The 13,138-nt window shown below is 62.4% G+C and overlaps 5 protein-coding genes and 1 non-coding gene across 6 annotated transcripts; 3 read left to right on the top strand and 3 right to left on the bottom strand.

The window, feature by feature from the left end:
• Positions 1-306: 306 nt before the first annotated feature.
• On the bottom strand, positions 307-1,404 carry LOC62_04G005811 (uncharacterized protein; the record flags this gene model as incomplete). The annotated part of the gene is made up of 1 exon (XM_062772365.1): positions 307-1,404. The coding sequence occupies one exon, from the start codon at positions 1,402-1,404 to the stop codon at positions 307-309; it is 1,098 nt and encodes a 365-aa protein (XP_062628349.1).
• A 320-nt stretch (positions 1,405-1,724) lies between these two features.
• Positions 1,725-1,808, bottom strand: LOC62_04G005810. Its single transcript is given in 2 exon segments — positions 1,725-1,760; positions 1,773-1,808. It is a non-coding gene; the product is annotated as a tRNA-Ala (tRNA).
• Positions 1,809-2,349: 541 nt separating this feature from the next.
• On the top strand, positions 2,350-3,057 carry LOC62_04G005809 (uncharacterized protein; the record flags this gene model as incomplete). Its single annotated transcript, XM_062772364.1, has 1 exon — positions 2,350-3,057. One exon carries the CDS (start codon positions 2,350-2,352, stop codon positions 3,055-3,057), a length of 708 nt encoding a protein of 235 aa, XP_062628348.1.
• Positions 3,058-3,481: 424 nt separating this feature from the next.
• On the bottom strand, positions 3,482-5,539 carry SPAC23H3.04_0 (UPF0658 Golgi apparatus membrane protein). The gene is made up of 12 exons (XM_062772363.1): positions 5,360-5,539; positions 4,983-5,294; positions 4,884-4,942; positions 4,780-4,850; positions 4,686-4,740; positions 4,525-4,650; positions 4,244-4,489; positions 4,161-4,204; positions 4,041-4,121; positions 3,873-4,000; positions 3,746-3,835; positions 3,482-3,698 (listed from the first exon to the last, which is right to left on the bottom strand). Exons 2-12 carry the CDS (start codon positions 5,203-5,205, stop codon positions 3,562-3,564), a joined length of 1,260 nt encoding a protein of 419 aa, XP_062628347.1. The 5' UTR covers positions 5,206-5,294; positions 5,360-5,539; the 3' UTR covers positions 3,482-3,561.
• A 956-nt stretch (positions 5,540-6,495) lies between these two features.
• Positions 6,496-8,416, top strand: PMP3 (Plasma membrane proteolipid 3). The gene is made up of 8 exons (XM_062772362.1): positions 6,496-6,902; positions 6,959-6,990; positions 7,048-7,062; positions 7,134-7,152; positions 7,206-7,227; positions 7,266-7,292; positions 7,364-7,617; positions 7,738-8,416. The coding sequence occupies exons 1-8, from the start codon at positions 6,794-6,796 to the stop codon at positions 8,115-8,117; spliced, it is 858 nt and encodes a 285-aa protein (XP_062628346.1). The 5' UTR covers positions 6,496-6,793; the 3' UTR covers positions 8,118-8,416.
• A 736-nt stretch (positions 8,417-9,152) lies between these two features.
• On the top strand, positions 9,153-12,806 carry SLT2_0 (Mitogen-activated protein kinase SLT2/MPK1). Its single transcript, XM_062772361.1, has 6 exons — positions 9,153-10,133; positions 10,185-10,466; positions 10,702-10,727; positions 10,787-10,875; positions 10,916-11,075; positions 11,130-12,806. Exons 1-6 carry the CDS (start codon positions 9,532-9,534, stop codon positions 12,524-12,526), a joined length of 2,556 nt encoding a protein of 851 aa, XP_062628345.1. The 5' UTR covers positions 9,153-9,531; the 3' UTR covers positions 12,527-12,806.
• Positions 12,807-13,138: the final 332 nt, after the last annotated feature.

Here is a 13,138-nt window from a genome sequence, read left to right as displayed (position 1 = left end):
ACAGTAGGAACAACAATGACATGGACAATGCGTAGTGTACAGTGGGGGGGTGGGGGGGGAGGGGTGTGTTGTGGTGTGTTGTGGTGTGTTGTGGTGTGTTGTGGTGTGTTGTGGTGTGTTGTGGTGTGTTGTGGTGTGTTGTGGTGTGTTGTGGTGTGTTGTGGTGTGTTGTGGTGTGTTGTGGTGTGTTGTGGTGTGTTGTGGTGTGTTGTGGTGTATGTGTCTGTGGTGGTGGTGGTGGTGGTCGTCGTCGTCCTGCCTCGCGTCGTGTAGCGCGGCGTGTGTCTCGGAGCTGGGGGCGGCGTCTCAGCCGTTCAACAACGCCGCGATGCGTTTCCGACTCTCGCGCTCCTGCCGCTCCCGCTGCGCCCACTTGACCTTCTGCTTCTTGCCCATCTCGCCGCCAGCAGCAGGCGCCTTGTGCCGGCGCGCGCGCCGCTGCGCGGCCTCGATCTCCGCCGCCGAGTGGGTGACTTTTGCCGGCGGCGCCTTGCGGCCGAGGCCGGCACGGTCGAGCTTGAGCGCCGTCGCGATGGGTGCTGTGCGGCCTGGCCCGGAGGGGGCTTCGGGCTCGCTGTCGTCGTCCTCGTCCGAGGAGTCGGACGGGACGCCGGTGAGGTCGACCGTGCCGTCCGCGTCGACGACGGGCTTGCGCTTATTCTCCACCGGCGGCGGAGTCGCCCCCTCGACAGGCTTGCCCAGCCCCCTGCCCGCCCACCCGAGCGCCGCGAGCCGACCATACCCTGCGTTCTCCGGCCCGAGGACATATCGCGGCTTGGGCGCGGGCGGCGGCTTCGCGGCGTCGATATTGAGCAGTGCGCCGATTGACGAGCGGGGCGGCGGGGGCGCAGATGGTGCTGGAGAGCCCGAGGCCGACTTGGCCTTTGACGCCAGCGCGCGGCGGATGAACCATTCCGACGAGTGGATGCGGAGCGGCGCGGCCGCCGCCGTCGGCGGTGGTGGCTTGTCGGGCGGCGGCGGCGCTGCCTCCGGCACTGGATCTGGCGGCTTGGGCGCCGTTACGGGCTGCGGCGTCGAGATCCCCTTCGGGGTACTGCTCGCGCGAGAGAGGGAGCGATACCAGTCGGCGACGTCGCGTCCCTTCTCCTTGCCCTCGTCGGCGTCGACCTCGCCCTCGTCGACGTCCACGCCAAACCCGTCCACGACGGAGCGCCCGAGCTCGTCGTAGCTCCCCTCCGCGCGGACAAACACGGGCGGGAGGCGCGTCTGCCCCCCGTGGCCGGACGCGTTCGTGTGCCAGTCCTTCCACTGGCTCCAGGCGTCTGCTTGCTGCTCGACGCCGGCTCGCCGCCAGCCAGGGTTGTCGTCCCGGATCACCTTGGCCTCGGGGAAGAAGCCCAGCCCGCGATGTCGGGGCGCTGCTTCGTCGGCAGCCGCTTCCATCGCGCTTGCTTGTGGTTGAGACGACGAGGGTGATTGTCAAGACTGAGTTGCTGTTGTTGCGACGACGCCGACTTTGGACATTTGGGTGGCGACGGCGAGCGGAGGGATTTGGCCCCGCGTTCGTTGAACACACACACAGCGAGCGCCCTGCACGTTCATCAGCAGAGTTCATCAGCAGAGTTCGTCAGCAGTGACGCCCGACGCCGAGAAGGATCCGCGCCGAACGCCGATGCCGCTCTGCGCTCTCCACGCTGCAACTCACGCTGCAACTCATGCTGCACCGACACCTGCCAAAAACATTGGTCATTTTCAACCGTTCGTGGACGCACAGGGGTTTGAACCCTGGACCGTCTCAATGAAGTGGACACTGCAAATGAGAAATGCAACCGCTACACCATACGCCCGCCGATGGCTTTCGGCGGATCTCGGTCGGCTAAGGGCGCTGCGGGCGGGGCGCAGCCGGGCTCAGGCACAGGGCGTGGCGGGGGCCGTAGTGTCGGGTTCTCCGGGTCGTTTGTTGACAAGAGGGCAAGGGGTGAGTGGGTGTGTCGTTCTGCTTCTGGTTCTGGTCTCGGTGCGTCGCGTCGGTCACCTCGGCGACGACGGCGGCGACAGCGACGACTACCACCGCAGCTATGTCAGCCGTGGCCGCGATCACCACACCGACCTCATCACGCCCCGGTCACACCCCGATCACACCCCCGCCCCCCGCTCGTCCGTGCCCACTCCCTCCCCCCACCTCCCTCCCTTGTGGCTGGACACTGCGTCTCAAAGGGACGCCGTCCGTTGCCACCCTGCAGCGATTGATTGCGACGTTACAAACACATTCACACACTCTCCTTTGACAACTTGAACAAAACAAACACAACACGCAGGCACGAACTGCCCCACCACCCATCATCCCCCCCTCGCCGCCGACAGCGCTCACTGGCGCCGAGCCGCCAAATGGGCGCCGTCCTCTCCCTCCCGTACTTCCGCCTCGGGCGGCTGCGGCGCGCCTCCCCCGCCGTGCTGCCGCCGAGCCCGGCGCAGAGCCAGCGCACGCTCGTGATCTCGCACCCGCGTCCGCTGGCCGCTGCGAGCCTCGCCGCGTCCGCAGCGAGCCCCGACACGCTGCTTCGCTCCACGTCAAGCGTACGGCGCGCGCGCCCGCGCACACCGAGTCGCCGCGCAAGCGCGCGCTTCAAAGCGTACCCGTACGACCGGGACGCGCGCCACCACCCCGAGCGGCAGCTCTCGCTCCGCAGCGCAGGCTCGCGCGCGGGCCGCGGCGAGAGACGGCCCCGGCCGCGCTCGTACCCCCCTTTGCTGGGTGACGGGTTGCCGCGCCTGCGCGAGGAGCCGGCCGCGAGCCTCGGGCTGCACCTGTTCGACGACGATGACGACGACGACGGCGGCGACGACGACAAGCGGCCAAGCAGCGACGAGAGCCACGAGAGCGCGACCGTGTCGACGACGACAGCGACGACCCTCTCGGCCCTCGAGTTCCTCGCTGGCCCGGCCTTGTGCACCACCGCTGCCGCGCTCGACCCCCTCAATTCTGCCCCGCGGAAGAAGAAGAAGCGTCGCGCAGTGCTCACCAAACACCGCACGATCGAGGGCGGGTGGGACTGGGTGCGTGCAGAGGATCTCTCGGGCTGGAGCTCGGCTTGAGCCGGGTGACTCGACTTGGCGAGCGCGTTCGCCCCTCGCCATTTCACTACACCTTCTGGTTCGTTCCCTGGGCTCCTACGGCCAGTCGACGTCGTCGAGGCACGGGACACCGAGCTCGTGCGTTTCGATCGCGATCTCGCCCTCGCCCCCAGCGCGCTCGCCTCGTGCTCGCCCTCGCCAAATGCTTCGCTGCATCTCGCCAACTCTCGCCACGGCAAAAGGCGACAAGAACCTCGCCACAAACATGTCTTACGACGTTACACACGCTGACGAACCCCCGACGATCTCACGACCCGAGCTCGATTCGCGACCCCCAGATCCCTGTGACGACCCATGTGCCTCTTGGTTGTACTCGTGCTGTGCCATTCCACCCTCCCTCGTATCATACATATGCATCGCTGCCGCTATAGACACAGCGGCACAAGGCTGACAACGTCCGTGTATCTGTGTCGTAATATTTTGGGCCTTCGCTACATGCCACCTCGCCTGGCCTCGTTTCGCCTCTCATTCAATCACAAGCTTTGTAGGGGACACCACCTCGTACGGGCTGTCGATCGGCGAGCCGACCGTCTTATTGGTCGCAGGGAGTCCAATCGCAGGTAGTCCAAGCCCCAGTAGGCCCTCGTTCTTCTCCGGGTCTTCTGCACAAGGAGTCAGTGGGTCCTCCCCCCTCGGCTCCTCCACCCACCATGAGCATCCTTGAGGCCTTTTCCAAAGTTGTTGATGCAGATGCAGCCATTGACAAAGGTGCACGCGAAGATGAGCACGCTGAAGACCGCTGGGCATGTTAGATGCTTCTTCCTGCCCCCACTCACAGAACACGGCCATGGTGATCTTGGTGTTCTTGTACAGGCCAGCGGTCTTGGGCATCCACAAGCTGATAAGTTTGTACACAAAGTACGCCTCTCCACCGAGCATCAGGATGAGGCAAGCAGCCATGGGGCTATAAGGTTAGCTGTGCCACTTTAGCCAGTGCCACTCACTACAGCTTCTCGTGCTTCAAGGCCCAACCACACACTCCCAGGGCCGTGAGGGAGAGTGGAAGTGCGATGATGGTGATGATGCTGTGCATGTCAGAAAGCGCTCCGACACCCAAGACCTACAACTCGACGCTCGTGGGCTCGGCAGAGGTGATGAGAATGAGGTACTGGTGGGTTAGTCGACACGCGGGTCGTCGTCGACCTACCGAAATGCAGAACGCGGTGGAAAAGTACGCTACCAGTTTGAGCAGAGAAACCTGCAGCTGGTAGTCACGGTGTAGCTTCCTGAGGACGAGCGACGCGTTCACGAGCTTGAACTGGGCCCACCCGAACTGAAAGTACAGGTGGCGAGCGAGGAAAGCGTACGCGATGGTGGCCAGGCCAATGACAATAGGCGGCACGATCATGAGCTTCTCGAGCAGGCTGTACAGTGACCCTGGGCCGACACAGTCCTGGGCGGTTAGCACAGGTCTGGTGCCACACTCACCATGACCCCGTTGCGCATGACACAGCCGTCCTGGAGGTCCAGACCCTTGAAGGCGTTGCGTGTCTGGGGGATCTCGAGAATGGCATACGTGAGCATGCACACCTGGAAGAAGATGTGCAGGCAGAGCTGCATGTCAGGAGGGTGGTGGGGTTGCGGCCTACCTGGATGACGTTGCGGCTGCTGAGGGCGTCGAACGAGTAGACGCATGAGAACAGCCTGGGTGTGTGAGATGTGCCAAAGTCTTCTTCATCCTACCTTGCGAGAATGAAGATGACCAGGTAGACTGGTACAGTCCGGACCTTTGCATTCTGCACTGTGACCCGGGCCTGGGATCAGCGTCGCCCCCGAACGCCACTCACCTCGACAAGGGCAAACACGGCGAAGGCGATGGCCGAGACGATAAGAGCCTCCAGTGCGGCTGCGGGATGAGCTCGAGTGCCATCAATCGTCAAGCTCACCAATTATCAAGTAGGCTCGCTCGGCACGAGTCAGCATCCTCGTTCGGCTCGCACTGGACATCGCCGACGCCTTGGAGTTGCGGGAGAAGCGTGAGAATGTCGACTTGAACGAGTTGCTGTGCTTCATGTCTCGAGCCCCGCCCTCGCCTTGCTCGGGGGAGAGCAAAGAGTCGCCCATGTCAAAGTCGTGGTTACTCAGCTCGCGATATGGCTGGGGGTACATTTTGGTGGGGGGGTCGATGCGAGGGTAGGGTATATGTATCGGCGCCCCTCAGTTCGTGGTGGCGAGAGCGTGCTCTGCTGACTCGAGCGCTGCAGCAAGGTGTCAGAACACGGTCAGGCGTTTGCGCCGCTTGAAGCACGGAGAATGACCGCACCGACTTCTTTCCTTTGATGGGCGTCCGTCCTGGCCTCGAGCCTTCCTTTCGAGTGTGAGTCGTGGGAGAGGTGTTGGTCCCAAAGATCTGGGAGCTGGGACATTAACAACAGGGAGGTCAAGGAGTAGGGAGTGAGTGGCCACAAGGGTTGCGAGGGTGTGCAGAGTGAGTGGATGAGATGCCGCTGCTGCATGCACGGTCAATGAGTGAACAAGGTGGAGGCGAACAAGGAAGGCTGTGGCCGCAAAGTGGTCCAAGGCGGTGGAGGGGGAATGCGGAGAGCGAAAACAGCGGCACCCAGTCAGGATGACTCGCCGGGCCAGCAACGCTCCGTCCGTCGTCAGGCGGGTCAGGGCGGTGCGCGCGGTGATGAGGGGGGCGACCGAGAAGCAAGGCGGGGGGCGCGGAGGGCAGGACAAGCGGTGCGGCAAATGGCGCACAGCGGATTTGGCGTGCGATAACGCTGGCTGGCGCGCTGGGCTGGGCTGGGTGAGAAGCAAGCAAGCGCTCGGCGTTTGAGCAGCAGGCAGCAACGCGGTCTGTGCGCTGCGCCCGTCGCCTCGGTGTGTGCCCTCGAGTCCATCGGCTCGCCGAGACCACGTTTGACGACGACGTCCCTAGGCATATTACACGCCGTCCCCTAATAACCAGCTCCCCTCCCTCTGCTCCTTGCTGGCGCGCGGCGCGACGAATCGACCTCGAGACAATGTGCGAGAGGGACAATACAGTGAGATCCTCCACTCTTCTTTGTGCGGGGTCCCCACACCAGCGGGACCAAATTCACCGTCGATGCCCATTACAACTCGAAATAAGCCACGGGATTAGGAGTCGTATCACGCTCATTGCCCCGTTGCGGTATTCGCTTCCCTAACTCACCGAGAGCCCCCTCCCCCCACTCACTCCGCCCGCTATTGCCGCCGCGAGCCGGACCTGGAAAGTGAGAGAGCATACCGCATGGGCGATGCTGGCTGTGACTGTACCACGCCTCCGCCGGCGCGCGCCACTGAACTGCTTCAAGCCAAAGCCAAGCGGAGGCTTCGTCGTCGCCGTTCCTGCCTCGTCCTGCCTCTCTCCCCCTCGGCCCTCGGCCCCATGCTGGCAACTGGCAACCCCACACGCATATCCATCCATCCACTTGCTCCTCCTCCTCCTGCACATCTCTACTTCTAACACAGCTTCATCACTTTCATCGTTTCATTTCATAGCAGTCAGCCAGCCAGTCCGACCATCTTCATTCTCTCCCTGGCATTGCACGCACAGAGGTGCATCGCGCAACAACCTAGCATTCACACCGCAAGCCCCTCGGCCGACATCACGCGCCTCGCGCCCCGTTGCGCAGTCTCCAGCCCCCATCACCATCGCCATTCCCCTCCCACTTCGTCTCACAACCGCACGTTCACCCACGCCTGAGCATCTAGCTCCTCCGACGACACCATGTCGTACAACCACTACCTCCCCAAGGGCAAGGTATCGCTCAAGCCCAAGACACACCACGGCTTCCAGGTCGTCCTCTTCTTCCTTGGTTGGCTCTTACCACCGCTTGGTGAGTCGACCCACACGCCATGATCGTCGTCGACACGACACTAACACGCTCCGAAGCCGTCGCCGCGCGTTTCGGTATTGGCAGAGACGTGAGTGTTCCTCCTCTCTACGCGTTCTTGTAAACACTGACGACGACGGCGACGTAGTTCTTCATCAATATCGTGAGTTTCATATCTACTGCTGCCAAGCAAACCAGCACGCGCCGAATCGTTCATGCTAACTTGCGCCCAAGGTTCTGACGCTCTGTGGATGTGAGTGGTGCCAGTGGCTGTGTTCATTGTTCGTTCACGCTGACACCTCCAAGATATCCCCGGTCACGGCCACAAGTGAGCACTGCTCGCACAGAGCAAGGACTAACGAACAGCTTTTACATCCAAAATATTCGTAACAAGTACGTAGCCCGCACAGGCACGCGAGCAAGCAGACCTGCAAGCTAGCACACGAGGTGCTGACCCTTGACAGCTCGAACAAAGCACGTACCCCCAAGTGGGCCATCCGCTACGGACTGGTCGACCCTGCCAACCAGAACCGCCGTGCTCAAAAGTCGGCGTGGTCAAAGCGCTACGATGAGCGTCTGCCCGAGTCGACATTGGTTGGACAGGAGCTTGCCGATGGCGAGGAGGGCCCCAACTGGGATGCCACCAAGCCCAAGCAGAACCAGCGTCGTACCGAGGGTCTCTGGGACCGCGAGGACGAGCACTACTACAACGAGGAGGGTGAGTGCGGCGATAGCGGGCTGTGGCTGTGCGATGGCGAACGCACAGGTTCGCTTGGCATTGGCACGCACACACGTGCCGAGGAGCGTCGCAATGAATCGCGCGCTGACGACGACGCAGACGAAGCTCCGAACCAGCGCAACTGGCACTACCCTGCCAACTTTGAGGGTACCGTTGGTGATGGCCGCTCAAAGCGCCGGCAGCAGGTTGAGAGCGGCGACCGCTGGGAGCGCACGCGGTCGGCGACCAACGACTCGGACTCGTACGGCTCGTACCCTCCCGGTGGAACCGCCGCGACCGACGACGACGTCCCTGAGTGGGGCCGCGACTACGGTCGTCGCAAGAACAGCACCGGCCGCAACAAGAAGCCCAGCAGCAGCAGCTACGACGACAACAGCAGCATCGACTCACGTGACCAGCGGTCGCAGCAGTCGGGCCAGCAGCAGCAGCAACAGAAGAAGTCGAACAACCCCGACGACGTCTTCAACCACGAGTTTTAAGCGGACACCACCGCGTACATTTACCCGGAATGATCGGGGTGTGTATTTCACCGCCCAGGTTGTTCTGGGCACCGAGAAATTAGAGAGGAGGGTGTGCGTGCGGGGAGTGGTCGAGTAGTGGTGGACCGTGGTGGAAGGTCCTGGGGGTGGTAGGTTGGCCCTGCGGAGATGGGCCAGGCGGCTGAGGGCTGTCGCCGCCGCCGCCAACCGAGTGTGATTCTGTTCCGAGCCGGGTGGTCATTGAGAGAGAGTGGTTTTGTCATACCCGTGACCAAGTGTACGAGTCTATGCAGGCGTGATAAATCTTGCTAGTCTTATCGGTGGGCAGCGTGGATATCCGCGTGACTGCGGGAGCGTGAGTGGTAGAGTGGCGATGACCGCGACGGCAGCACACGCCAGTTGCCCATGATACCATGTGTCATGACCCCCGACTGGTATTAGCGTGTGCTTGCCGTATTCCTCGGCTGGGGCACGTCGAGGCCCTCTAGATCTGAAATGAAACCTAAGTCATGGTCTATATGAACTATTAGGTAACTGAAGGTTGCTGGAAACAGTGACCACAGGCGCCTAGTGCGTTATCAAGGTCCATTCTCACGGGTGCGGGATAAGCAACCAGGGGCAAGCACGTTGGAGCTATGATGTACATGATACGATCTGCGGCGGCATGTGCAGTGTGCGTGGGTTGGGTAGGTAGAGCGAGCTCGACATTGGTATGTCTGTCTGTCATGAAATGGCACAAACGACAAACCAATTGCACCACTCGGAGTGACGCCGGGCCATTGTCGGCCGCAGAGTAATCCGTCGTCGCAGAAGAGGCAATGACTGTCGCGGTGTTTGAAGGGGGTCCTGGCTGGACTGCTGTTGCACTGTCGATCCTTGCTAGTTACCCTGAACCTGCCATCGACCCGCAACGGGGGGTCCACCGCCGCCGCCGCCGCCGCCGCCTTATTGCCCACGGCATCACACAGCACCCACCCACCTACCCACCGCTTAGTGTGAGGCAAACTTTGCGGCGTCAACACTGTGCACCCACCACCACCACACCCGATACATTCCACCCAAAAGCTAAGTGCTCTTGGCTCGGAAACTAGTCTACACTGCACTACAACAACCAACACTCACTCGCTCGCCACTTCGAACGTCTCTTGTTGTTACAACAACAACGTTTGTGACTAGACACACACAGCACGCACGCACACGCACAGCCGCCAGTCGCCAGTCACCGTCCACACGACACACCACGGCCAAGCCACCAAGCACCCAACCGACCCGGCCCCTATCCCATATCCCTTGCCTCCTTCCTTCCGCCCACTTCCATCCACTCACCCCTCACCTCCATCACACCCACATCGCACCCGACAACAACAGCCAACACCAACCCCCTAGCATCTCACACCCACCAGCACAGGCCACGATGGCCCTCGTGCCACCCGCCCCCGCGAGCCCATCGCGCCATGCATCCCTCCTCGCCGTAGACCGCCAGTCGCCGTCGCCACCCCTCTCTCCAGTCGCTGCAAAGCCGTTTATTCCCCGCCGAGCGTCGGCCATGCCACCACAGGCTGCCGCTGCTGCAGCTTCTGCGGCGGCGGTGGCGGCGGTGGACTCGTCGAACACGGGCACGACAGCGTCGTCCGCCTCGGTGCCCGCCACGACGGCCGGCCTGACAACAGCAACAACGGCGTCGAGCGTCGCTGTCCCCACCCCGCCCGAGGAGACCTCGGGAGATACGGCAGCGGCCCCGTCGTCAACGTCTGTGCCCGACGCCATTACCGACGTCGGGTCGTCGCTCGCCCCGTCGCGTGCCCGTACCCAGCCTAGCACAATGGCCAGCAGCACTAGCATCAACAACCTAGCGCTGACTGCGCCCGTGACTCAAGGCACGCCCCTCACTGGCGCGGGCAAGATGGCCGCAGCGGCTGCGTCGCTCAAGCGCGGCGCTGGCAGTGATGAGATCCGAAGGGAGCTGCTGTTCAATGACGAGGAGCACCCCCTATCCGATAAGGTGCTCGCTTCGAGGTGAGTGGATACACAGCTGTGTGCTGGTGAGATAGCTGACGCAACCCACAGAGGATACCACACTCTGCATACACTGCAGCATCTGTTCCACGTGCCCGACCGCTGGCGCCTACTCAGACCACTCGGCCAGGGCGCCTACGGCCTCGTTGTCAGCGTGCAGGACTCTATCAGTGGCGAGCCCGTGGCTGTAAAGTGCATCACACGGGTGTTTGACAAGCCGATCCTGGCGCGTCGTGCATTGCGCGAGATTACGCTGCTCAGGCACTTTGGCGAGCACGAAAATCTGACCGGCCTGATCGACCTCGACAATGTCTGGGACGGTTACAATGAAATGTGAGTCGTGTGTGGGGTCAGTGTCGGCGCGGCTCGGCGCGCCCCTGTGCTCTGCAACGGCGGCGCCGCCCCGTGCTCGTGTTCGTTTCCCCGACCCGACCTGGCTGGCAGCTTGCCTGCCAAGACGGTCACACGGCCGCCACAGGCGGCGCCAGCCACGGGCTGCTACTGGCTTGGGAATGGGAAACGGATTAAGGGTGTTTACAATGGTCGGTGGCGCTGACGGGTCTTTCAGCTACCTTTACATGGAACCTATGGAGGGTGAGTCACGCACTTGGCTGACGCTTGTGGCGTGAGAAGTGATACTGATCCGCGTTCAGCCGACTTGCACCAGATTGTCCGCTCTGGCCAGCCTCTGTCCAACCTGCACATTCAGTTCTTCCTCTACCAGCTGCTGCGTGGAATGAAGGTGGGTTGATGACGGTTGGAGGTGTGCCTAACGCCTGCAGTACATTCACTCGGCAAACGTCATTCATCGCGACCTCAAGCCTGGTAACCTCCTTGTCAACTCGGACTGCGAGCTCAAGATTTGTGACTTTGGCCTCGCCCGCGGATTTGTGCCAATACAAGGAGAGGCGGGCCAGAATGACGAGCTCAAGTTGACAGAGTGTGAGTGGGCTGTGCCTGTGTGTGCGCGCCGCGCCTTGCTGACAGTGCGGTTAGACGTTGCCACACGATGGTACCGCGCACCAGAGATCATGCTCTCCAACCGCCGCTACACCACTGCCATTGACGTCTGGTCTATCGGCTGTATCCTTGGCGAGCTCCTCGGCGGCAAGCCAATGTTCAAGGGCAAGGACTACGTCGACCAGCTCAACCTCATTCTCGCCGTTCTCGGCACTCCCGATGACCCCACGCTCGACCGCATCGCCAGCGAGAAGGCTGCCAACTATGTGCGGTCGCTGCCAAAGAAGGAGCGTGTGCCGTTTGAGGACGTCCTGCCGGACGCAGAGCCGGACGCGGTCGACCTCCTGGGCAAGCTCCTCGCCTTTGACCCCGCCGAGCGTCTCGACGTCACCACTGCCCTTCAACACCCATACGTTGCTGCGTACCACGACCCTGCCGATGAGCCTGTCTGCGAGTTCCCATTCGAAAAGTGGCAGCAGGTCGAGTCACTGCAGACGACCGAGGAGCTCCGGGAAGCCATCACGCGCGAGATTGCCGAGTACCGCGCCGAGGTCCGCGGCCTGGCCGAGCTCGAGGAGGGCTTTGTCGAGGACGAGTTTGAGGAGGAGCAGGAGGAGGAGGCACTCGACCACGGCGACGAGCTGGAAGAGGTCGTCGAGGAGCCAGAACAAGAGGAAAAGGAGGCGGCGGCAGTGCCATCCGCTCTTAACACGGGCGTCACGGAGGATGGTAACTCTACATTCATCGCCTCGCCCGTCGCATCCGAAGAGCTTACCCTTTCTCCCGACCGCACCCGTACGGCTCTGGGTGCAGCAGCCATGGCCGGCCGGTCGCCACGGCCGCGGCGTACAGCGCTTCCGCCGACAACACGGCGATCTCGGGACACGAGCCCGATTACCCGACGCTCGCGTGACACGAGTCCCTACACGCCTGTCACCGGCATCTCCGAGGACTCGTTTGGGCACAGCGCTGGCCCACCCACTGGCGCGTCGACCATGGGACGCACTGCGCGCCGCTCGTCGAGCCACTCGGTCACTCACCGCCGATCCATGTCGTTCCTTTTCGGCGGCGGCCTCGGCATGACGGGCTTGTCCATGACTGCGGCCTCTGGACCGAACGCCCCCGGGCCCAACAGCAACGCCATTGGCACTGGCTCGAGCGGCGAGTACACTGCTGGATCAGTGTCTGGCCGACGAAGCCGCGCTCCATCCTCGTCTGCTGGTGGCGGTGAGATGGGCTCTTTGCGACCACTCATTCGCCGCTTGAGCACTGCCAACCTGACCGAGCTGCATGCGACCGACGACGAGCCTCTGATCACCAACTCGCCGAGCGACGGGCCAATCACGCTGAATGTGAAGGGACGTCGAGGATCACGACGGGGGTCAAAGGGGTCTTCGCGGCGGTCGGTATCGGGGGAGGGGTCGGTGGCATAGCGTGTAGGCGCGTAGGCCAGCGACGTCGACGCGGGCAGGCGGCGAGTGGAAGACGCCCGCTCTCTCTCCTTAAATCAAGCTACGTCGATAGTCACCGTCAATGACGCGCTACGTGGTTGACCCAGGACACTGGGTCGGCAGCGAGGCCGACGTTGCCGACGCCGCCGAGGCCACCCTGTGTGGCTTGGACACTGTCGTCAAAATAGAGCACAGAGGAATACAATCATCATCATAGTAGCCCAATCTATAGTCCATTTCTGCATTTGTCATCATGGCGTAGGCAGAGGTGGAGCAGAGGGGATGACAACAACGCCGCAGCGGGGTTTGGCGCTGCATTTCAGTTTGGATAAAAGTCTTGAAGTGGATGTATTGCGGCGCGTATGGACGCGCGGAGGTGGTCGGCCGGTCGTGGTTAGTGAGCCATTGATGCCAGGGGATTGCCAGGGGTCAGTGCCTCGGTCAGGCGTGAAAATAGCCCTCTGTGGCCCGTGACAGCAGCAGCTGCGGGGAACAGATTTGCGGCACTGCGGCAGTTGCCCATGTGGGGGGAGCGAGTGCGGCGCGCCGCACGCACGCGGCAGCTGACACGGTCGCTTTTGTTGAGGATTGCCC

The sequence above is a fragment of the Vanrija pseudolonga genome, chromosome 4 (assembly GCF_020906515.1).
Source record: "Vanrija pseudolonga chromosome 4, complete sequence".
Lineage (NCBI taxonomy): Eukaryota > Fungi > Basidiomycota > Tremellomycetes > Trichosporonales > Trichosporonaceae > Vanrija > Vanrija pseudolonga.
Note: the sequence above shows the minus strand (reverse complement) of the source record. Positions and strands in the feature narration are given on the sequence as shown.